Genomic DNA, 24,727 nt, shown 5'->3' with positions numbered 1-24,727 from the left:
TATTATGTGTATAATTTAAAATATATTCGAAAGTAGTAATATTAATAACTGTATAAAATTATATTTTTCAAATTATTATTATTATTTTTTTACAAAAATGTTCCACTCAAAATACCATATTAAATGTACATATATAACGATATCAAGGTTGTTAAGCTTACGGGGTGTAACATCCTTCCCCCTTTTAGAACATTCGTCCTCGAATATTAATCCTTGGAGATTTACAAAATTTTCACTCGGGTCTCCTCTGTGAATTAAATCAAAACCCAAACTATATCTGGAGTCTCGACTATTCACATCCTTTCGTACTTGAATATGTCGTATCTTCTTTACCTTTACCTTACTTATCTTTCACGCTCGATGAAATATATTTCACAAATGAAAAGTTGTTTTTGCCATTTAAACAGAAGGACATGGAACACAAAAATGAAAATTATGTCTACCTACTCTTAATGTTGCATTTGTAATGAAAAAACATAAATAAAACTCCAATGCTTCTAGACATTGTTCCTTTTCTAAACCAAGTAGCCTAGTTACTAGTTTACACGAGTACTAATTTTCTATGTAAAAGATATGCATGCATTAATCCCGAGTTAAAAATGGACATAGCTTTGCTTCCTATTTGCATTCTGCAAGATTTGTCAAGTGGGCAGGGTCGACCCCTTAACCGAACCCCTGAATGGACCCTTTAAAGCTTAAACTGCCCGATCCACCTATTATTTAACCGGACCGGACCCCAAAAATAAGGAGCCTGGGCTGGTTCCAAATTTTTGAATCATGAACCAGTTAAGGAAGCCAGGACCAACCTAGACTTCGTTTTATTTTCCATTGCACTTGTGATACACCTATCATAATTAGTGGATACACCTAGTTTTTATCTTCGCATTTTTTTTTTCCTTTCGTAATTTGGTAAGGGAAAGATGATATTCGTTTTAGTTGATCCGGTGAATCAGACTAGACAGAAAGATGGCACTGAAATGGCATCTCAATAGATTATTACTAATCCATAAATTCAAAGATTTATTTTGTTCTAGAAAAAATATCAAAAAAGGCAAATGCAGCTTATCCCCTCTGCTATCCACTCCTTTTTTACCTTGTATAATTTGACATACAAATTACAGCTCCGTGGGTCGAGCCTGCATATCGGGCAAATAGAGGAATTACTGCTTGAGTGAATCACTGTTAGTTTATAAAAACTAAAAAAAAAGAACCAAAATTTTACCTCGGGGTAGTTTCTCACTTTTGTGAAAAAACTTAGGAACTTTTCTCCTCTTAAATGTTTGTTGCTTTTTTCTTGGAGATGTTTTGATGAATATCTAGAGAAGGGATTAGTCGGCAACCATGCATGGGAAATGTGGATAATTTAAGTTTGTGGTGGTGGTTTAATTAGAGGTCCGCCTGCTATTTGGTTTCACATTAGTTGGAAAAGGACTATCTTATGAGAAAAATGAGTCGGCCTATAATATTATACTACATTTTGTGTAGTTTGTCTGAGATATTAAAAGATAAGTCAAACTATAATTTGATGGCATTGATGTTTACATCATGAGGAAAATTCTTTTCAATTGGAGGAGGATTCCATGGTCTCTTTGATTCCTGTTAAAAAATCTTCTTCCATTCTTTTTCATGCAAAAGTAAAGTTGATGGTAATCATAGTATTAAAGGTGGGCGTGGGCCAACGGAGTTCTCGTTTCGTGGACTATATTTTTGAAGGCAAGGCCCTTGGGAGCAATATATAGTATATATAAAATTTATATATAACTGTCTATAATTTATACATACCAATTAGGAAAAGTAAATAATGAATTATTTGTGTAAAGATCCCGACTAAATTAGGATAAAAGACAATAGTCTTGAACTAGCCTTCCGGAATAAAGGGGAGAGTGCTGCAGTATTTTAACAATTTTCCTAATAATAGAATAGCTTGTCAGCCATAGAGAGAGAATTTTCAAATGACGATTGACAATTGAGTAGAGTGGTGGTTGTGAGTAACTTGTAATTTGCAAGTGCTGTTCGTGCAAGGCACTCATCATATGACATGAGCTACCTATGCCAGCTTTAACCAATGGTTTAGTTATAGTGGTTACAAATTAATTCATTTTTAGCGTGTGTATAGTATTCTTTTTTTTTTTTAAATTAAAAAATGAGCTATTTATGGCAAGAACTATGGGCTTCTGGTAGTGTTTTTATTGACAGTTGAGAGAAGGAAACAAATTGACTATAGAAACTGGTTGAACTGAAGTATACAATAAAAGTGCACTAATAATCTTATTCATATGCGTCCAGAAATGATGCTAGTCTGCTGTTCACTTCAAATATATTTTTATGTCTTTTCAATAATTTAAAACAATCTAATATTATAAAATAAGTTCACGAGGAAAATGATTTATGCTACATAAAAGACGCCGTTATGTGCCATAGATTTTACTCATTTGGCATTCTTTTCATAGTATAGTCTGCTCATGATATGGATTCATTATCTATTGATATTTTGAATATGAAACCTCTTCCTAAATTCAAACGTATGGAAACATGAAAATATCATAGAACTACGAGTCAATTGGCAAAAAAGTGATATCCCATATTTCAGAGATGATTATCACCCTTGAGGAAGTAAGAATTTTACTACTTCCTCCGTCTTGAAAAAACTAAAATTTTGAAGATGAGATTAAAAATGATTTTGAAAGTTAAAATATTATTTGGATATGTATTCTACTTGAAAAAAATTCGAAGCTTTGTGAATAAAAAACTTCAAAAAATATCCTAGAGTTGTTTTTGGAATTTCAAGATTTTATTTTCAAAATTTGCCAAAACTGATTAATATCTATAAACAAATATAGATATTTAAAAACAAAATTTTAAAAAAAAGCTCCAAAATTTTATGATCAAGTGGGAACTTAATTTATATTCACATAGTTGATTTGGGCACGAAATTTAAGAAGGAATAAAAGATTTTTTGAATTTGAGATTTTAAACATGTCAAGATTATAAAAGAATTTTAAAACTTATAACTTTAAACATGTCAAAATATTTGTATGACTATAAAATTTCTCACTACAGGTATCACATAAAACCTAAACTAAATAATTTTCAAATTTAATATTACTAAGTTTTGAAATTGATTAGACGGAAATACAGTCACATACACTGAAACGGAGGACGAAGCAGTTGTTAGGCACAAGTCAATTTTGTACTAGGCGAGGTTTTGAGATTGACAACTACGTACGTGTTGGCTCGTCCGAGTAATTAAATAACTACTCAGTAAATGTCTTGTATGTTTCATCATTTAATTGGGAATTTTAACGTTACTCCACTACTAGATAAACACTCTACTACTACATTGAAATTCTCTTTTAGATAATTATTAGGGCATTGGAAAACCAATCACGCAATGTGCTCCTAACGTGTGACATAGAATTAATCGCAGACTTGTCTGTTTGGCAACATTAGAATTGACATGAATATTTTAGTGAAGTTGAAAATTTATTGCGTATGAACATGACTATCAATTTAAAAAAAGATTACTATTTACTAGTAAAAGCTATTAATTCAATTGAAACACTCTTAACAAAAATTTTGTCCAATGGTTACAAATATTGAAGTTCAAAAATATTACGCATATATATGCTGTCGGTTAACCTCTGGTTATGAACAGTGCAAAATTAATAGAAGAAGCAAAAAATCAAAGAAAGCCCATGTGATATTAAATGGTGCTGTTGAAAGCGAATAAAAACAAGTGCATTCATCTATGAATTGTTTTGGCATTGCGTCTTAAATTACAGAACGTGACAAAGGTTTCCCCTATCGAAAATGAAATGAACAAAATTAATAATATCCAAATTATCCTCCGTTGTGGAGCATAGGGATACTATGAAGTTGGGTACATAACCACCGACAGACATCACGCAATTCCTCGTCGCCACGTGTCAGTATGTCGATAACCAAAGGCCGAGATTAAATCTGATAAATCGTCACAGTAAAAGTAACATGTCTTTAGAGGATTACAGCGGAGAAGAAACCGCGTATACATTGCCCCGCTTCTCTGCATATATAACACACACACACACACTGATTTGTACGTATAAGTATATAATCTGAATGCCAGTAGAGATCGAGTTCGAGTACTGGTGCGAAAATGGAGTTGTTCTATTACGTGGTGTTTGGGGCTCTGGCCGCAGTGGTAGCAGCTCTGGAGCTGGGTGGAAAGAGCAACAAAGATCGAATCACAACTTCTCAGGCTTTCAATTCATTCAAGAATAATTACATTCTTGTTTACTCTCTTATGATGGGTACGTTCCTTTTCTTCTCCTCAGATCTGAGCCGTTTCTTACCTCTAATTGATTTAATCGCTCTGCATTTTCACATTAGCGTCTGTTGGAATTCTCTTACTTACATGCTCGATCTGATTATCTGAGCGTGGACTTTATCGGAATTTGAATCTTGTCTATTTGGATCTGAGTTTTGGGTTGCTTTTGAGGCAAATTGAACGAGTAGATTGGGTCTTGAAGTGTTGATATGCAGCCTAATTTGCTTAATGGTCTTTAGATCTGTGCATGAGCATTTCATTTAATGATTCCTTGTCAATCCAGCTGTATTATCTAAGCAACTATTTTTTCATATTGCCTATGGATTATTTGAGGCTCCAGTGATCATTAGCACAACTAAAAAACAAAAGAGGCTAAGTATTTACTTCTTGATCCTATGCTGGAATAATTCCATAATTAACAATTACATTATATATGGAGTAATAATATATATGAGTAGGTGATACTTCCAGCCTTTATGATTTGTGTGAAATGTGAATGGTGGTGTTTCCCTTTGCTAACGCTTGGGTATTTTGTGGCCATAGCCGGTGATTGGCTACAGGGTCCATATGTATACTACCTTTACAGCACTTATGGATTTGGAAAGGGGGATATTGGACAGCTCTTTATTGCTGGATTTGGATCTTCCATGTTGTTTGGCACAATTGTTGGATCTCTTGCTGACAAACAGTAGGCTTTCAGAATATTTTGTGTCAATAATCATCTTTTAATACCAAAAAGTTTCTTGTTTGCATGATCTACTTGCATTTTAAATTTCAGAGGTCGGAAGAGGGCATGTGTAACGTACTGTATCACTTACATACTGAGCTGCATCACCAAGCATTCCCCTCAATACAAGATTCTGATGATTGGACGTGTTTTGGGTGGCATTGCTACATCTCTACTGTTTTCAGCATTTGAGTCATGGCTTGTAGCTGAACACTTTAAGGTGACATGACATGTCCTTATTATCAAGCTGCCTTTTAAGTAGGAAATCCTAACTGTTAAATTTGATCTTTATACATTGTTGATCGTACTATCATTGTCCTTGAGATACAACGTACAATCCTTTGAAGGAACATAGCAAGTGTTTGCTCTTTGTTTTTCTTTATTATTAATCTAATATATTTTTATGAAGTTTTAATATATTACTTGCTTTCTTTGTGCAGAGGGGTTTTGACTCCCAATGGCTCTCACTAACTTTCTCCAAGGCAATATTCGTTGGAAATGGTCTTGTTGCCATTATCGCTGGATTATTTGGGAATTTTCTTGTTGATTCATTAAATCTCGGCCCTGTGTCTCCTTTTGATGCTGCTGCCTGCTTTCTTGCCATTGGAATGGCTATCATATTATCATCATGGTCGGAGAACTATGGAGATGCATCAGAGAGCAAAGACTTGCTCACTCAATTCAAGGGTGCAGCTGTGGCCATTGCTTCAGGTATATATGCTACTCATTATGTTTTTTTGTGGACGATCTTCAACCTATGCATTGTCAAAGTGGATAGAGTGATTCCCTTCCGATGAGATTTGACATGGATATAGATTTGCTATGTGCTCCCTATTTATCTGTTTAGAGTTAGAGTTTATACGATGAGGACGTTACACCATGCTAGGGGCATAGCAAAGTGGTTTCGGGAAGTTATAAGGTTAATTACATTCTGCTATCTTTAAGGTTACAGGAACACACCATTTCTGCACCCAGGTTATTAATTACATTCTGCTATCTTTAAGGTTACAGGAACACACCATTTCTGCACCCAGGTTATCTGTTATGATTTAAAGCTCCATAGCTGCCTGAAAAAGGGCAGGCGTAGGTTGCATTTTCAGGGACTTAACATCTTTTTCTGGTCTCTTGATACTGCATTCTTTGTGGTATATCTGTTTGATATATTCAATGATTGGCTGTTCAGTTTGTAGCTCTTGCACACTGTGTCATTACTTGATTTTTTGTTTTGTTTACATTTACTTTTGCACTATCCTTATTGCTGCACGGTTTCTTTGACAGATGAGAAGATTGCATTGCTCGGTGCTATACAATCTCTGTTTGAAGGTTCAATGTATACATTTGTGTTTCTGTGGACTCCTGCTCTCAGCCCAAATGATGAAGACATTCCCCATGGTTTTATTTTTGCAACTTTCATGTTGGCTTCAATGTTGGGAAGCTCATTTGCAGCTCGTCTTATGGCCCAGAACTCACCTAAAGTTGAGAGTTACATGCAAGTTGTTTTTGTCGTATCTTCTGCATCTCTCTTGCTGCCCATTCTGACAACTGTAAGTAGGAAATGCCTTTATTCTTTTGAGTTTTCTGCCTTGTGGTTTGTTGGTTTTTAACATATTTCATTGAACCAGTTCCTAGTATCTCCTTCAAATGTGAAAGGGGGAGGCATCTCCTTTTCTGGATGTATCCAGCTTCTTGGCTTCTGCACCTTCGAGGGTTGCTGTGGCCTCTTCTGGCCATCCATCATGAAGATGAGGTCTCAATACATTCCTGAGGAGGCAAGGAGCACCATAATGAACTTCTTCAGGATTCCACTCAACATCTTCGTGTGCATTGTGCTTTACAATGTATGTATCGTTCTTCTGCCCTAAGTAACTGTGTTGCACATGTTCCGGTTCTTACATTTAGTTACCCGAGCAATTGTTGTGCTGCAATACATAATTCTTATTTCAATTCAGCGTTCCGGTTTTTGACGATCTTTTCATGTCTATTTGAAGGTCAATGCTTTCCCCATCACCGTGATGTTTGGCATGTGCTCAATTTTCCTCTTTGTTGCATCCATCCTGCAAAGACGGCTTGCAGCCATTGCAGACAAGCCAAGTAAGTACTTGGCTCTCTCTAAAGCTTGCAAGGAAATTGATGCCTTAGATTTAAGATCATGCATTACCAATTCTGAGGCAGGATCAGTTCTCACACATGACCAATCGTACTTGATTATGACTTAATATGGCATTACCTTATTTTGCTCTATGTAACGTCGATGGATTGACTTAATGTTGTTGCTGATTGCAGAAGCAGAAGATTGGGTAGCAATGAAGGAAAGGGATACTGAGGCCGATCCATTAAATGCATCTTGATTTAGCAGTCAAATATCCAATGAGAAATTTGTCTGCAAAGGTCTACTTATTACCATAATCGGCCATCAGGGTTTAATATTAGTTGAGCTTACAATTGTTAAAGAGCAATGACCATGGATTCAAAATGGAGCTGTTCCTGCCTAGCAGATAAGGAAGAGGCAGATAAGCTAGTGGTGTTATTCTAGTTCCCTGGTTGTGTTCTTAGAAGACAAACACTTACACGTTTTCGACTATTTTCATTTCTCTCAGATTGTGCTGCTGTGATAGCCATTACTTTATGATTTTTTCCCCGTTTCCTTAGCCATGGTTCAAGTGTCGGCCGAGGCCTACTTTTATGTCATAGCTTTAATCTTTTTGACAATTTATCTCGAATGTAATAGTGAAAAACACAAGTCAATTCTTTTTCTTAAGCAAAGCTGCAATTCTTGGGAAATTCGTTGGTGATTGATATGTCAGGCAAATGTCTAAAAGTGAGTTCCTTTATGGGTTTATTTTCTCTCTCTCTATATATATATTTCATTAAATTCTATTCGCTTTAGCCTTTTTCGGCAAAGAAAGAGTGCAGTAGTGGATAGCATAACAGGGGACTCAGGTGCAGAGCCGCTACTCTCTAGAACCATAAAATTTTGTTCTTTTATGGATAGCATAACATTGTTCTTTTCCAGCATATAATCCGTATAATTTTAGATCGTTTGGTTTCCAGTATTGAACTCTACATAAGTTATGCCGTCAATACCAATAGATCTTTTGGCTTCCAGTATTGAATTCTGCATAAGTTATGCTTAGTTCAATACCAAAAACCAAACGTTGTATTATTGGTATCTAACTTGCATAGATAGTTTCACCGAAATTTGTCGATTGTGGGATAAAAATTGTTGTATTAGCAAAATGTGGATTAGAGTGTTTACAGACATAACAATTCGTAGCATAAACAATCTCTGCACTACAATCTTCCTATAAAGCAAACAACATTTTTCCTGTTTGGTGGAAATGAATGACCAGAGAACGCAATGGTGCTCGTAGCTTGGCATTCCATTTACCATGTTAGCAGTTCTTGTTTGTGCAATTTTATTCTGAAATCAAGGTTGGGAAGGCAGCCTGCTTAGAATGTTGATAACACTTGAAACTATGAGAACTGGGTGTACAACTGACGCAGCTTTCAAATTTACACCATGCAAATTATATTAAATGATCATGGTTAAGTGATGACTTAACAAAAAATATTTTAATTAATCACGGTAATATGGTAGAAGTCTGTAAAAGGCAAGTACTCCCTCCGGTCCACACTAAGTGATCAATTTGCTTTGGGCAAGCTCATTAAGAAAATACTAAATTCTATACAAAAATACCTAGTATGACTAAACTACCCTTAATTAAATATTTAATGTGAGGAGTAAGAAAACTTTTTAGCAATATGCACATAAGGGTAATTTTGTAAAAACAAATTGAATTTTTTCTTGATTATATAAATGGACACTTATTTTGGACCAAAATAAAAAGCAAATTGGTCACTTATTATGGACCGAAGGGAGTAACATATATCCATTGATTTCGTGAGAACACTGGGTGTAGTTAAGTTTTTTCTGACATTAAGTTGTTGAATGCTGAGAATAATGATAGGTTGTTCTGTAAGATATTGATACAATACTGGAAATCCTAGATTTGCTAGACTCACTACTGCAGCATTTAAATTGATTGACTATAAATCCTTGCAAGTTTATCTAACTAGTAGTTTATTACTCATGTCTTAATTTTACTTTGTCATAATTCACTTCCCCTATTGCTAAACAAAATCAAGGTTGGAGTTCATATTATATTTTACAAGCCAAATAACACTTGCAAGTTCAAATTTTATGAACTTTTGAATTGGAGTACTCATGGAGCTCATAGGCTGCCCATTAATTAGATTAAAAAGAATCCAAGAAAGCTGAGTTATATGTAGAAATGACACCAAGTAGCCCTTTAGGGCTGCTATTTAGGAATTAGTCAGTGCATCCTAAATTCCAAATTTTTAGTTTAATTTTTCAGGACAAAAGTGTGTTGCATTGTCCTGAAGTTAAGATTTTTTGTTTAAAATTTTAGGACAAAATAAATACTGGCTAATCTCTAAATAACATCCCTAAGAATGACTATCTACGCACTTACCTCGAGTTATACTGGTTATTTCTTGACCAATTTAGTTACTGTTTTGGTTAAATTAGAGCAAAAAGTTTAGCAAAATTTGAAGTAGAAGATAATGAGCAGGACAAACCGATCTAAAAAGAAAAATTTCTTCAATAATTATAAAGTACACTTGAATACCGACGAAGTTGGGGCTTAAATTTACTTTCAAAGATTAATGAATACATCATATTACATACAAAAACATTGAAAAACATTGTCACATTGAAATATCACCATTACAAGAAAAAATAAAATTTGAAGAAGATACAAAAAAAAAAGTTAGGTACTTTTTACATATTTGCTTTTAAGTCTTGTTGGGCAGAGTCACCTAATAGTTGAGATGCGTGTAAACTGATCCAGTTACACCAGCCGGCTTCGTTTAGCCTGGGCTGAAGCAGCTTCAAAATCCCCAATGAAGAAAAGGATCTTGTCCAATATCCCTAAATTAGGTTCCTCCTTATCATCATCTTTGTAGTTAGCTAATGAATCAGAGATGTTTTCCATCTTCGATATTCTTGAACCTAAATGGCTTTGAATTTCACCTTGGTGTATAAGGTAGTAGTCATCTCCTTCCCTTATAATCTTCAATCCCCTGAAAAAAAACCATTCATGTAAAAAAATTATGTTTTCTAATGCAAAACAAAAACATGTAAAATACATTGAATTTTGAGCTTACAATCCATTGCGATCACAACGATCTTGAACCATATACACATGTTTCCATGTCTTAGAATCTGAAGGAGCATAAAAAGTGGCTTGATCTAATCCCCATCTCTCTATAAACAGATCACACCATAAGCTGTTATCTGAACCCATAATTTTCCACCTTCTGCAAACTTTCAACATAAAAAAAAGACATTTTTTTCATAATTGCCAAATTCTTGGAAACAATTCAGTCATTTGCACGAAAAAGAATGAAACTTTGACTTTTTTTGGGGTCAAAACAGAGATCCAATTTTAGTGCCAAATTCATATGACTGAAACAGTTTCATGCGAAATTCAGATCATCACAGTCAAGTAATGCATAATTAGAAAGATAACCAATTGTCAGAAGAACTAAAATTACTACATATTAACTGCAAATCCATTATGTAATAAATTGCCAAATGAATCAGAAGAATAAATAGTAGAATTAAGACTAACCCAATTGAGCAGTTGCAAGATTACGGTGATCCAAGAGGCAGAAAATTCTGAGACTAAGTTCAGGTGGCAACCTCTCCATCAGAGGTTGGGGTGGGAGGGGGGGAGGGGTATTACAGGAGAGAGTTGAGAGAATGGAAGAGGTAAACTTGCTTCAGTTTGTAAGTGCACTTTACTCTTCACCTTTTTTTTTGCCTTCTCTTTTGGACGTTAGTGTGTGCTGGATTTCTACTTGCGTCCAAATAATTTTTTGTATGCCTTATCGAGTATATTTATGCTTGTACTCGCCATGCTGTCCTCTAGCTCTTTTTTTGTGGGATAAAATAAAAAGATTGTCAATTTTATTGCTTTTTGTGAAATTATTTATTATGGGATTATTATTCAATTCTTTAGCATAGCATGTGTAAGTTATTCCAGTACTATTTTAATTCTTAACTTATCGTAGGATTAATAACCAAATAAGAAATAAGGCTATGCTAAATTTTTATCTCAAGATTAATTTTAAATATACATCATACCAAACGACTCCCAAGTGTCGGTACAAGGGAGAAAGAGTTTTAAAAGAATATATAAACTTGTGTTTGTTGAGTTTTGTGAGAAACGGTTTTTGACCTTATAAACACCAAGAATTTTTTCTAAAAACTCTCTTAGGAATAAAATAAACTTTAAATTAAAGGATAATAACTATGGAAAAGGTTTTAAAAGAATTTGTAAACCTTTTCAAAGAGTTCTACTCCTGAACTTTATTTTACGTAATACTATTTCTTTATTAATGCATTTTAAAAAGAATTATAGATTTAAAAATAATTTAACACTAAACTTGTCATTTACTTTTAATAGGAAACTTTCATAACCACAAAAAAATCACAACAAGTTTCAGAACATAAGTTTTAAATATGTTATAGTCACATAAGATGTTATGATATATTTAAAATTACAAGTTTAATTTTTTTTGTTCTTTCTTAATTTTTGCTCAAGTTAAAACTACAATTATATAAATTGAAACAAAAGGAGTATGTGTTTGTTAAGTTTTCGAAATATGGTTTTCGACTTAAAAATTATGAGATGTTTATCTAAAAATTCTTTATGAATAAAATGAACTTTAGAGGATATAAGTGTGAAAATATCCTTTTCAGGTCTAGTTATATTCTTGTACTGCATAATCTTGTACGGCAGACTAATTTATATGAATCTGTCTCTAATATAATTAAGCAATAAGGTGGTCTATTGTTCTTTTTATCGACCAGTTCCCAAAACATTTACTTCCTCTTTCAAATAATTTAAGGTGTACTGACTTTAACAATTAAACAAAAAACAGCGTGAACTTTTATATCAGATAAATTTACCTGTTGCAAGTATCAATCTAATCAGATGGTGCAAAAATTTTACTATCATTGCACAGAACTTAAAATCTTAAACAAAAGGATGAGGTGAGCCCGAGAGGGGTTGAGAGAAACAGCAAACTAAAAGCAGCAGCAGACCTCTATTTTGCACGCACATTCATGGTCCAAAGGTTTTTGTACAAAGATATGCAAGTACAATTGTTTAAGTTGCTTGAGTCCAGGTATACAAATATCAACTACCTTCAGATATATATACCATTCACTCTCCAGCAAAATTTCTAAAATGCTCTATCTACAAAGTTTGGATATAATAATTTAGAAAGGAAAATGGAAGACCAAGGACTGGACTGTGAACAAAAAAGTGTCAGGAAAACTCAAACTGTAATCATCTACCATCAAGTGAAAGCAAGGACAGTGAGGATTGGATCAGGTTTTCCATCCTGTCCCTCAAACTGGATACTGTATTTAACAATGGGTTAGAGAATTTCACGCTATCCCTAGAGGGGTTGCCCTCCTGTAGTATTTGGATTTGCCTCTCCAAATACTTGGTGAGACAAGCACCTGCTATGTTAATTAAGCTAAGAGAAGGATTTGTGTGCATGAACTTGGCAACAAGAAATCCTGCTAAAATCTGCTGTCCTGATCTCACAAGCTCCGAGACAAAACAGGGAAATACCAGCCTTGTGAAAAGATCAATATGATCTTTTGGAATATTCTCACTTTCTACAGAGCCACCACATCCAACATCTGACAACTGGGAATCTTGGCACTGTCGGGAAAAGTTCCCAACCATATAGCAAAGATAAGAGAATATTGTACCATATGAAGGTTTGCTGATGATAGTTGATATAACTCCAGAAGATAAAACAAGTACTAAAAATTCAAGATCCATGCTGATTTTGTCAGATATGCCTTCTTGTTTCAGCTTCTGCTCGACAATATCCAAGCACTGCAACTGGACTACTTCGTATGGCAACAAGAGCATCGACTTAAGGGCTAGAAAGCAATCTACTCCAAGTGCAATCTGGCTCAAACCTTGAGCATTTTCTTCATCCAGTAATACTTCGCCTGGCTTTGCCAATGATTTGTCCAACAATTTCAACATTTTGTTGTATTGGGATATTGTTAGCAGTTTTCTGAAGATCTCCATCCAACAGGCATGAAGAGGATGAACTGAAAGTTCAGCATCCTTCTTTGGCGCTCTTTCAATAGGTTCTTGGAAGCTTTCCCATCCCTCATCCCAATCATCATTACTCCAACTGTTTCCACCATCAGATATCTCACCAGAATCCTTTTCAGTTTCTCCCCGAGTAAATTGCCCCTCCCATTCTCTTAACATAGCCAATAATGTTTCTACATGGGATTCAGATTCAGCAAATTTAGATACTCCAAGGAAGCAAGAGACAGTAGATTCCACAGTCGAAAGATTTTCAGGTGTAATCTCTATGCTGGGCGAGATAGTGGAGACCAGCTGTGTAGATTTTAGAGCAATCAAAGTATTTGTGAACTTATTAGACGCATCTAGTTTCTTTGAAATCCCATCAGCAGCAGTATTCTCACAGTTTGCAGTTGCACTATGCAAATTCTCCCAACCTTCCCAAGAATGAACTTCCACCTCTAGGTCAGAAGAAAATCCCTTGCTGTTTTTATCAGTAGCTGCAATAAGTTGCATAAGCTCCAGCATGTAAACTCGAACATGGTTGGAGAGATGAAAGTTCTCAGAAAACTCTTCCAATCTCTCCCAAACGGCCTGCCTGACACTCTGCAAATTTTCCAAGTCACCATCTAATTTACTCAAAGAAGATAAGTAATGGTGTAGACACTGGTGCTCACGTGAATGGTCAGCCAATTCCTGCAAGATGGTCTCCAAGATACTAACATAGAGATCTCGAAGATTCTGGATGCTGACAGCTTCTTTTGAAAACTCTGTCACTGATCCAGCTTCACGAACGAAGTGAGCCATGACTTCATCATATACATCTGCAACGGCCGCAAAACCACAACCAGAGAAAACCATTGCTTTGCAGAAATTAAAGATTTCAACGGCAGCATCATCAACAAGAACATAGCCTACATAGGCAATAATTGTAGCCCACCCCTGACTAGATGAAACTTTTTGTCCAGCAACTAAACGTGCAAAAACTTTAAGACATGTCATTAGACATTCTAAGCAGAATCTTTCTTCCGAATTCTCAAGTAGTGCAACTTCATGCATGTCATTCATCATTCTGAGCCAAGTATCCACAAGCATGCCAAGGCACACCTGCCAACCTGAGCCAAAAGGCCTCTTGAAAGATATTTCAGCAGGTAGTATGACGGCCAAGAATTTTTTTAGAATGTCCAGACGAGCAGGATTTGGAATAAATTTTAAGTATTTGCAGCAGGCGTTATAAGTCTGCTCGATATCACCGATTAAGCAATGAAGACTTTCAGAGCTTTGGATATTGACCCCCGATTTAGCTCTAGCTTCCAAGTTTGTCAACAAACTTAAAACATGATGTTTATATACATACTGCCAAGACAAGAGACCATCAGGCACAGGACCGTCATGAGCAGAAACAATGTTGTTGACCATCTTTGCCAATGCCTCAACGTTGTTTTCATTGATGTGAGCAGAAACTTCACTGTTGAAGCAATCCAAGTTCAAATCTTTAATTCCAGCAATATTTTTGAAGTTTAGATCCCCGATAAAGGACACCTTGCAACATTCTTCTTCAACAGTCTTGGAAAAACGAGCAATACGAATAGAATCAGAATGCACTGGATCCTTTCGTTCATATAGCTGCAAGTAGCAGTCAGAGAGTAGGCCATATACTAGAGAAAGCCTCTTCTTATCATGTCCATCAACTGCAGGGTAGATTGACGAGGAAATAACTTTTATTGTTTCTGCAGCACAAGCAAGTATATCTTCTCTGTGATTTGACACTTCAGTTTTAACATCATCGGTGCTCCAAGCCTCAGAAACAAAGATGGACCTCAGGTAATGCAGCACCACCTGAATAGAAGAGGAGCAGTAGGAGAAAGAGTTAGTTTTCTAGCATCTTAGTATCTGTAATTGTAATTTCATTACTCAGTTACTCTTCTGGTTTAACAATCTTGCATACCTTGCTGCAATCTAAGCTATAAGTATTGGCCAACTTCAATACATCCTTCACAATGTGTTTCTTCTCTGGGGTAATGGACTGGACAAATGAAAAAACAACACTCTCTCTGTAGTCCATGTCCCCAGATAAGAAGCGAGTAGTTTCAACACCAGGGATTATTTGTTCTAAGCTCCTCGAACGCTCTGCAATGCGTTTTTGCTCTTCTAGCTTCAGTTTCCATTCCCTCCAAAATGTGGATTGTGCTTGGTCTATTTGTTCTTTTTCGTCTGAATTAAAATATGAGGTTAGAGTAGCGATAAGAAAAATGAACATGCAAAGCAAAATACAAACAGTTATCCACCTAGGGTAAAAAATAATAAGGTAGATCATATAGGTCTAAATTAACAAAATCACCTGGGCAAATCAGTTTATGTTTCTGTTGAAACTTCATTAGAAGCAGGTCCCTCCTTTGTGCAGGGTCCTTGCACTTGATTTCACAATTGTGTAGCAAACCATAAATCATCCCAACATTCATTATGCTGGTTATTTCATTGTATTTCTCTCTTGTTCTCAAGTTTCTTTCAATTATCTCCACCCCTGAAAATGCATCGACAAGATTTAATAAAAAGGAGCATCCTATGATGTCTTCCTCCTCAGAGACAGGTGGCTCCATAATGGACTTAGCAACAGAGGCAATCAAACTATCCTTAGGGGCAAAACCATTCCTTGCCAACCAGGACAAGATAGCCATCAGTGCCTGTGTTCTTAGACTGACATATCGAATCCCTGAAAATGAGCTGGATGTAAATTTCTTATTGCTTTCTGCTTCTTGACTCAGTTCAAGTAACCATGGAAGACATACAGCAGCAAATGATAAAAGTTTTCCATTTTCTCTCAAGATAGACGGGATGCTCCAATCACCATCCACCTGAACATCTTTGGCTAGCTGAAAGAGTAAATTTTCTATCTGCTTAAGCTGTGTTTCCTGGTCAGAACATTCCTCTAAGTCTGCTTTATCTTGATTACAAGGAAGTTGATATGGGATAGCTGAGTCCTGAACTAAGGCATTTCCAGGCTCTTTCCCAGTCAACACCATTAAAGATTCACATTGATCTTGCATATCCAGATCTTTCCATGCATGTAGTAACTCTGCAATTGATTCCCCATCACAGTGACTCAAAGCAAAACCTAACAGCTGTTTTCGGGAAGCAATATCCATGTTCTCAAGAGCAGGACCTCTTGCCAGTGCTGCACATAAGTCCCACACTGAACCATGTCCCTTTTTGGCCAAAACAAGACATAGATCAAAAGCCAGTTGGAGATCTCCAACCACTGCAGCTTCTCTTGCAATAGCTTCTTGAACAGCTGATATGTCATCGTGCGAGCTCAACCCAAGAAGTTTGGCTAGTTCAATGATCTCATCAACATTCAGATATGCTCCACCTTGACTTGTAACAACCAACTTAACTATTTCCATTGGATCTTTAATTTGCCTGAATTGCATTGGCAACAAGGTGACACCAAGGTTGGGAAGTTTAACAGTTACAGCATCAATAACATCAGCCTCCACCCTCACATTTCTGCTAGTTGGAAAGATATTCAAGCATTCTTTAGCCTTCCAAATCTGGCAGAATTTAGCAGCTTAATTAGTAAATTGTCATACATGTCAATTTGAATTGGACTACTTTCGAAGAGCGTGTGTAACCAATGTAAAAAATTAGTTCTTAGAACATAATCTGGACACACTTTAGCCAAAAGCAGAATGCATCGTTATTTTTTATTGTTTTTAATAATGGTGGTTTCCAGGCCAGCTTGCCCGCACCTCAACTACTCCACCGGGAACTTGCTACCTCTAATCAGCACAGGTACCAAGTAACTCCGCCACCGCATGCACAGATGGTAAGAAATCACAGTGATTTTTGTCTCTGCTAGTCTGCTGGGATTTAACCCTGGTCACCAGGTTTGAACCCCACTTCATTAACCACTAGGCCACATCCTTATATGTTTATTGAATAGTTGAAGGTCTAGTCTGAATGATAATTGAAGTCAACACACACTGTGGAGGAACCTTTTGAGTGCTTGCGGGGGAGGGGGAGACTTGAGGTCTAGCAGACCAAATAAAGCATCCCTTCTTTCATGTAGCATGACAATACCAAGCGAGCATGTCCTTATTCATGATTCAGGAAAAGCAGGTCTCATTAAGATAAAAAGGCAAAGGTATTCATCAAACATGCCCTCAATTTCACTCAATCCAAACAGAACTTCTTAGAACATAGTGCACCTGCACAACATTTTCTCATTCTAGCCTCCCTAGAAATTGATTCTAAATAATTCCTTCACATTGGTCAGAAAAACAAAATGCTCCCCAGATACACCAAAAGCTACTGCCACATTTTTTAGCAAAATGAACAATGTTAGAAGAGATCTATTTGTTAAACTACTCTAGAACGTGATACAACAATCAGGGCTTACAGATTTTACCGGTCTTCCCAACTTTAACTTAGGAATTATGTAATCCTTCCTATGCTAGTAATAAAAATAAAATGGACTTACTTCGGAACAAGAAAGACTTGACGCTGAGAAGAAATATTCTCTGGCAGCTTGAATAACAAGGTTTTCTGCTTTATCATTTGCCAAAGACACTGAGCCCACACCTTTCAAATAATTCCTCGCAAGTGCAAACTTCCCTGCTTTAAGCAATCCCCTGCAGAACTCCATTAACATGTATTCAAGATCAATGAAGCGAAATGCTTTCTCTTGCAAAGACTGCAAGTCAAGCCACATGTTTGTCCAGTCATTATCAGATCGACCAGGCTGTCGCCGAACAAATTTGGATAAGATGAGACGAATTATCTGCTTTACACCTTTTTCATCAGAATATACCTCCTTGAAAAAGCTGATAGGCTTTGGGACCTGAGCGTTACGGAAGAATAATTGGAAAATATTATTAGCTAGGTTATGTGACAAACAGCAATGAAGGATTCACTACCCAATCAATACCACAAGCTACAACATCATCCTTTCATATAAAAAGATAAAGAAGTAAGTAGCCACAAGTCGGCATGTTTATGGCACCACATTTGTTGGAAAAAAAAACCAGGGGAATCATCATTAATCATTGGGAGTCAATGTTTGACAATAATAGTGGAAGGTAAAACCAATTTGGCATGCTTTAAACAATTTTAAGGTGCATCCAGGCCTGATGACAATTTGACACGAAGCCACCAGATTCCTGAACTTATGAATGAAAGCAATACTATCCAATGGGAGTATAGAGAAAAAAAATCTTGGTATACATGATTACTCATACAAAGGAAAAACCTAACCTGGTAAAGAGCCAAAATTCTTCCTGCTTCAATATGACCTTCTGCAAGTCTCACCCGTTCCTTGAGGCCTGCATCTTCAGAATCTGTTAAACCACAATTTGGATAATTATTTCTTTTCTTTATCCGTAATAGGGAAAAACAGTAGTGACTTCAGTAAAGTTAAATAATAATATTCAATCGCACAGCAACCAAATCAATGTCAATCACAAGCCGTTCGACACTGAAAATACAAAGAAACAGACACATGAAACGAGACAAACTAGTAAGGGAGTAATATGACTGACAATCCAAATTATCAGCTATGCCATGGATTTAATAAGAGCTTTCGTCTGAGTCTGAAACTATAGATGGGCAAATGACAACTTCCAGCCCTCTCTCTAAAAAGAGAGGGAGAAAAAGGAAAAAGAGAGAAAGGAAAAAAAATAATAAACTTCAAAACTTCTATTAGTGCTGTATCAACTACAGGTAAGAATTCAACTAGTTTTTGGCATTCCATTCATTTCATGCGAGCCTGTGACATATTTTTATTTATATGCCCCAAAAGTTTGATAATCAGAAAAGCACAGATGAGAATACATTGAATATCCATCATTACCTATTAACCAAAACTTATATTATTTATGAATCAAGAACTGGTCTCAAAGAAAACTTAGACCAAAATTTACTCAATTTTTAGCTCGATGCCAGCAGGGGGTAGAAGAGGGAGCCAAGAAGAGAAGGTGGAAGATTAGCAAAACTGCTACAGATTGATAAGTTAGTAAACAAAAGCATGATGAAGCAGAACTTTCTTCGTTAGCAAGGTTGGGGGTAAGTATCAATGTTTAGATTGTTTGACCCATTATAGCATTTTGTCAAGGACGTACCACGGGAAAACGGAAGTTTAGACAGAATGGAAGCCATCATACTCCACCTATCTGTAACAGAGCAAGAGTATATGCACTGCAGAGCACAATCTACAACCTCAGCCTCATTCTGGAAAAAGCTATTATTCTGAAACTCTCTGCTACCCTCTTCAATTACAGCTGAGCACATCTCCAATTTATTTTCAGAGGCGATCTCCTTCAGCCATCTGACCAGAAATGACTCAGCTGAATTGGCTAAAGATGAGCAGTCTGTTTTCTCATCTCTGGAAGGCACAGTCAAAGAGTTAAACTTCTTTTTCATGAATGGAATTGCTTTACTATGTAATCTTTTAATAACAGTATCTTCTTTGACCCCAATCAACATTAATTTAAATCTTTCATAATTGGGTAAGCTTTCCCATATAGTAAGACTCATGGAGAAATTCATTTCGTCATTCTCCTCAGAATAGATAAGCTGGTGTAAGTAAGACATCTCCTCTAGGAACGGCTGCAATTGATGAATGCCTTTGCGGCAAGCAAAGTCGATTAAGCACATGGAGTTGTCGAGCTGCCCACTTAAGGTATCAATATCTCTAGCTCTCTTTTTATACCAAGAAGAGAGTTCACTTACTGATGGCCATTGAGACCCCATAAATTGTTTGACAATTGGTTCAGTCCTGATCTGAATATAGCTCTCATGACTCTCAGGGACTCTGCTGATAATAAAAGTTACCATCTCATCACGCTCAACCCAATCTTCTTCCCTCAAAGAAATATTTGGAGGAGGGGAACTCCCAGGAAGGAGCTGTCCATAAGTCTGCACCGGAAGCGTCTCAGGAATAGCAGCTAAGACATCCAACAATGAGGAAGTTAAGGAGTAAGGATGACGCTTAAAGAGAAGGTTTAATGCCCCAATCTTGCCACTTTCTGCAAGTGCAACTGCAGCATCTTTAATGGGCAAATTACAAAATTTCTTATACTCCAGTAAAGAAAACCTGCAAAAGGCTAAGTCATTAAGTATCAAGTCAGTAAAAACCATTTGAGTACTACTGCTATTAAAAGCATGAAAATTTGTCGTGTAAAAGCAGTGGAGGAGAAAAAGATCACTAGGACCATTATAAAACACGACCAAATAAGAAGCAATCCTAATGCAATATAAGGAAAGAAACAAATTAGATATAAGGAAAATCCCTTATCAATTTCACCGCTTGGGTCATTGAGCAACAAGCCACTTTATTCCCCAAGAAAAAGTTTAAGCAACAGTTTGAAAATGAACGATTTCCATCTCAACTAGTAAGTCCGGTCAAATTTGGAAGTCAAAGGTAATGTGGCAAGTTTTGGAACCTCATCTCAATTTTGAAGTTTTCAGCTTCTGTTTGACACTTCCAGAAAATCTAATTAGGTACGTAGAAACTTCAAAGCAATATTAAATAATAGGATATTGCTCTTTGCTTTGCAATAACAGTAAGACCGCTTGTGAGCATCATGACATCCCAATTCAATGTTTGATGCAAACCTTATGAATCCAGAACTAAAAATAGAAACATTCACCATTGGAAAAAAAATAGGGAGCAATAATATCATCACCTGCCCATGTTTATCCCAAGAAATGTCTCTAGTCGGTCTCTGTATTGCAACAATTTAAGTCTTGCCACAAGAAAATCCCAAACCTTACTATGCTCATCAACGTCAGACTCAAAAAATCTGTAACAGTCAGTTATGCCAAGTCCAAGATCGAGCAAAGCCCTAACTGCGTCTTCAGTTGGTCCAAATCGACCTACACATTCAGAAAGTACGAAAACTTGGTCCTTGACATTCGAAAGTAGTGTCTTTATCTCATTTACACCCTGGGAGGAGTGCAACCACTGTGACTTTAGAGCTTTGTCTTTATCTAGCCCATGGTGATCCGCAAATGTGAGAGCAGCCTGATACTCTTGTCTGGAGATTAATATATCATACATTTCAGGAATGGATCGCTCAGAAAATGAAACTAAGCTCCACTGGATACTGGCCCAGTCAAACTTATTATTCATATCACCATGATTGCATTCAAAAAGACGAAAGCTGCTTGCTCTAATTCCTTCAGTTGATTCATTGTTCTGAATGGATGGTTTTGTCTCTAGTAGAAAAAGTTTTCCCGACAACTGTGGTACTCTCTCTAAAAGGGGCAGCGAATACATAGTCTCATCCTTCTTAAATAGCATAGCACCGGTAGATATGTTAATCATAGTGATGTTACCATTCCATTCTGCAACAGCAAGTATATCATCAGACCACCAGGTAAAATCCACGACTTCATTCGCAAGATTGTTCCCCTTATCTGACTCCTTATTTCCATGATGTAATTCCTCTCCATAAGCAAATTTTGAGAGAGAACACTGTTCCTTATCAAAATTAAAGGTACTCAAAGATCCTCCCATATCAAGAGTTGCAACAAATTTTCCCTGTGGTGATATTGACACCTTAGGAGAAGTTATATGACCTACGTAACCTTTAGGCATAGAAAAGAAACCCTCAAACTGAGTAGAAACGAGAACTTCTAGGGCTAAGTTTCCACTTCTTCGGCAAAGGGAAAGACTGTACAATCCTAGAAAAAGAAGTACTGTCAGTAATAAAGGAAAAGTAATAAGTAGTTTGTGCCAATTCGAAATGTCTGGTAAAACAAAATTAAGAAAATCATAAATATGTCCAGATATAGTTAAAGAGTTTGAGCTACCATTACTAGTCAGCTGCAAGCTGCCAGCACTGCTAACTACAGAAAATAAGCTCAGTTCTGGATGGTAATCCAGGCAGAACATGTTCTGTGGAAACTGCTGCAGCATTCTCCCACTTGTCGAGGCAAGGGGTGAGAAAACAGAGGCACTTGGATCTTGACTGATCTCAACGTCATGAATCAAGCCATCTGCCGTAACTATAGTGAAGGTACACCTGAAAAAGAGTTATCCACCCAAAAAGACATAAGCTAAGGAAATAAGATGAAAAATCCGATAGAAGAAACCTGTACAATTAATTGAGCTTACAAGCAGGATTTCTTCAAATCAGCATCATCCCGCACCATCAGGCCAACTATTGATGAAGAACTTTTTATATGACTCTTTGAAATTCTGGTAATTTCCTCACCATTAGCTCTAATGAGATAGACTGTGTCACTATCGTCCGCAACACCAAGAACATCATGAGTTTCAGACCAAGCCCCACAACAGAATGAAGTAATGCTTTTGCCTAGAAATACAAAAGCAGTAAGTAATAGATAAATGTAGCAATACTTTTGCATAATCATAAAGAATGGCACCGGAAACCAACTGTATATATAAAAGTAGGTAACTTGACAGTCATTCTAATCTTCCTCGTCACCCTCTTGATCTATTTCTGGGCTGGGTTTATTGAATTCTCAACCGGAAAAGAGAGGAAAGTTAACACATCGGTGACACAGTTCTGTCTATGTCCACATAATTCAATTGAATTTTCAGAGGAAAAAACCAGCGCCAGTTAGGTACTAATACATATCAAAGGGCACAATGTGTTGGTTCAGTGATTAAATAGGATCAGAAGAGTAGGAAAAATTAAAAACACTGAAAAGCTGCAGGCAGGAAGGCAGCACTGATACCTTAAGAACAAAGAAGCCTTTTAACATGCTAAAATGATGGCCCTATTCAGGACATACTCTGAAGGAGGTTACTGCGACCACAGTTTTTTTCTATTTTAGGTTCCTAAAACTTACAGATATATATTCCACAAGGCTTTTGGTAGTCATCACCCTTCTGCATTATTGTTATCTGATTCCCAGATGCTACAGCCACAAGATCACCCCTTGCGGAAACAAATAAGGATGCATATCTCCTTACTTTTGTTGGATCCCCCTGCTTTCTCCATCTCTCCTTGAGTTGCGCAATACCTTCAAACATGGTAAAAAATTTGATACTATAAACTAAAAGGTCTTAACAACAAGCGAAATGAAAAATACTCTCTATATACAAAGTCAAATATCCTAATGACTTTTTATTTTCTTTCTAATTTTCCTTAGTCCATTTCCTTAAAAGGAAAATTTCTTATCCTTCAAGAATTTTTAAACTAGACTACTACTATCTTATCTTATTGTAATTCTGATAATTTTTGATGAAGATCGTAACTTACACATTATGTTTAGTCAACTAGTTATTTTGCCTTTTATCGACCTATTATTTCAATCCATTCTCTATCAAACTCCAATAAAACAATCTATTATTTCTTCTCATGAATCTCTGAACTAGTAAAACACATGTAATTTAACTTAGGAGAAATTGCTTAAAGATCACGTGAATTCAAAAATTCGAAATATTAAATGATTGTTTTTATGCAAAATAATGTGAACCAGCTATACAAAGCCTCCAAACTAACGAGAGGGAAACCAAAAGAAATGCAAAAGAAGAAAAAGGAAAAGAGAAAAGAAGCTCAAGATTTAAGCATCTCAAAGATGATATGCACTATAAGACCACATATGCGAAAAATCACATCCAAGTTCCACTATAATCGAATAAGAAACTCACAAGGGTGCAATGCAGCTTCTTGATGATATTATCATGTCAGTTTTAATCAGTGATGATGGGTGACTTCAATACATAGTTTATAATAATGAAATTTGTAGAATAACAGCATATCTTCTTTTCATTTTTGATAAATAACGCCATATTTTCTTTATATAATTGCATTTTTGTAATCCAATTCCAAAAGAAAGAAAAATTGAAACTTCCCGTCGTCCTCATAATCCATCAGTGTAAAATTTCTATTTTCAAAACTAAAACAATCTACTCACACTCAAAAGTCTTTGCACTATATGAATATATCCGGCCAAAGAAATATCCAAGCAAATCATGAATAGGCTTACATTTACGAAATACAAAAAAGATTACATTTAAATCACACCAGAAAAGAAAACAAAAGAAAGCTGTCCTCAACTATCAACTGGAAGTTACATTACATACTAGCAGAAAGAAATTAGTTTAAACATAATTTAGCCAATTTAGTAATAATAACTTCACGAAATACTGAATTTCAACAAAAAGCGAATGTACCTGAGGAAGAAAGCAATCTTGAAAAATAACTGCTTTTGGCGCCTTCATTTAGCTAAATCAAACATAAGCAAATAAGCATTTGAGAAAAAAGGCGGAAGATCATTAAACAAAAAAATATAGAATTCAAATCAGTAGAAACCTGGTGAATTTGTGGAGGATAATTGGAAATATAAGGCCTAGAGGCATGATGACGTGTCTCAAAGAGGATTTCGCTAGTTGATTCCTCCATCTGTATGAACAAGTAAGAAATAAACCGCTGTGAGCTTGTGATCTTCGAGATCCCAAACCCTATGATTCAGAATTCCAAGAGAAACGCACGGAACATCTATCTACAGTAAGAAAATTCGCAGGAAAACCGGTTCGATAATGAGATTCGAACCGGTCCAGTCGTTGGTTTT

General features: G+C 36.2%; 3 protein-coding genes across 3 annotated transcripts; 1 reads left to right on the top strand and 2 right to left on the bottom strand.

The window, feature by feature from the left end:
- Nucleotides 1-3,801: 3,801 nt before the first annotated feature.
- On the top strand, nucleotides 3,802-7,814 carry LOC104242745 (uncharacterized). Its single transcript, XM_009797826.2, has 8 exons — nucleotides 3,802-4,289; nucleotides 4,850-4,994; nucleotides 5,085-5,253; nucleotides 5,474-5,744; nucleotides 6,312-6,577; nucleotides 6,656-6,871; nucleotides 7,022-7,124; nucleotides 7,317-7,814. The coding sequence occupies exons 1-8, from the start codon at nucleotides 4,136-4,138 to the stop codon at nucleotides 7,379-7,381; spliced, it is 1,389 nt and encodes a 462-aa protein (XP_009796128.1). The 5' UTR covers nucleotides 3,802-4,135; the 3' UTR covers nucleotides 7,382-7,814.
- Nucleotides 7,815-9,637: 1,823 nt separating this feature from the next.
- Nucleotides 9,638-10,928, bottom strand: LOC104242746 (uncharacterized). Its single transcript, XM_009797827.2, has 3 exons — nucleotides 10,688-10,928; nucleotides 10,221-10,380; nucleotides 9,638-10,136 (listed from the first exon to the last, which is right to left on the bottom strand). Exons 1-3 carry the CDS (start codon nucleotides 10,764-10,766, stop codon nucleotides 9,905-9,907), a joined length of 471 nt encoding a protein of 156 aa, XP_009796129.1. The 5' UTR covers nucleotides 10,767-10,928; the 3' UTR covers nucleotides 9,638-9,904.
- A 1,220-nt stretch (nucleotides 10,929-12,148) lies between these two features.
- LOC104242747 (MAG2-interacting protein 2) lies at nucleotides 12,149-24,727 on the bottom strand. The gene is made up of 12 exons (XM_009797829.2): nucleotides 24,469-24,727; nucleotides 24,330-24,381; nucleotides 23,000-23,173; nucleotides 22,299-22,500; nucleotides 21,995-22,206; nucleotides 20,866-21,865; nucleotides 19,300-20,273; nucleotides 18,437-18,519; nucleotides 17,664-18,023; nucleotides 15,525-16,734; nucleotides 15,132-15,397; nucleotides 12,149-15,022 (listed from the first exon to the last, which is right to left on the bottom strand). The coding sequence occupies exons 1-12, from the start codon at nucleotides 24,556-24,558 to the stop codon at nucleotides 12,413-12,415; spliced, it is 7,233 nt and encodes a 2,410-aa protein (XP_009796131.1). The 5' UTR covers nucleotides 24,559-24,727; the 3' UTR covers nucleotides 12,149-12,412.

The sequence above is a fragment of the Nicotiana sylvestris genome, chromosome 3 (genome assembly GCF_000393655.2).
Source record: "Nicotiana sylvestris chromosome 3, ASM39365v2, whole genome shotgun sequence".
Taxonomy (NCBI): Eukaryota; Viridiplantae; Streptophyta; class Magnoliopsida; order Solanales; family Solanaceae; genus Nicotiana; species Nicotiana sylvestris.
The sequence above is the reverse complement of the archived record's forward strand: the minus strand, read 5'-3'. Positions and strand labels throughout refer to the sequence as shown.

Bases quoted from the DNA above. Each gene is read 5' to 3' on its own strand.
- LOC104242745 (XM_009797826.2), top strand. From the start codon at position 4,136: ATGGAGTTGTTCTATTACGTGGTGTTTGGGGCTCTGGCCGCAGTGGTA. The intron at 4,290-4,849 runs GTACGTTCCTTT...TTGTGGCCATAG, and splicing joins TGTTTACTCTCTTATGATGG to CCGGTGATTGGCTACAGGGT. The intron at 6,578-6,655 runs GTAAGTAGGAAA...TCATTGAACCAG, and splicing joins TGCTGCCCATTCTGACAACT to TTCCTAGTATCTCCTTCAAA.
- LOC104242746 (XM_009797827.2), bottom strand. From the start codon at position 10,766: ATGGAGAGGTTGCCACCTGAACTTAGTCTCAGAATTTTCTGCCTCTTG. The intron at 10,381-10,687 runs GTTAGTCTTAAT...TTATGTTGAAAG, and splicing joins TCTTGCAACTGCTCAATTGG to TTTGCAGAAGGTGGAAAATT. The intron at 10,137-10,220 runs GTAAGCTCAAAA...GTTTTTTTTCAG, and splicing joins CGTTGTGATCGCAATGGATT to GGGATTGAAGATTATAAGGG.
- LOC104242747 (XM_009797829.2), bottom strand. From the start codon at position 24,558: ATGGAGGAATCAACTAGCGAAATCCTCTTTGAGACACGTCATCATGCC. The intron at 22,501-22,999 runs GTAAGTTTTAGG...TTGTATTTCTAG, and splicing joins GCCTTGTGGAATATATATCT to GCAAAAGCATTACTTCATTC. The intron at 15,023-15,131 runs GTATGCAAGATT...TCTTCTATTCAG, and splicing joins ATAGCTTAGATTGCAGCAAG to GTGGTGCTGCATTACCTGAG.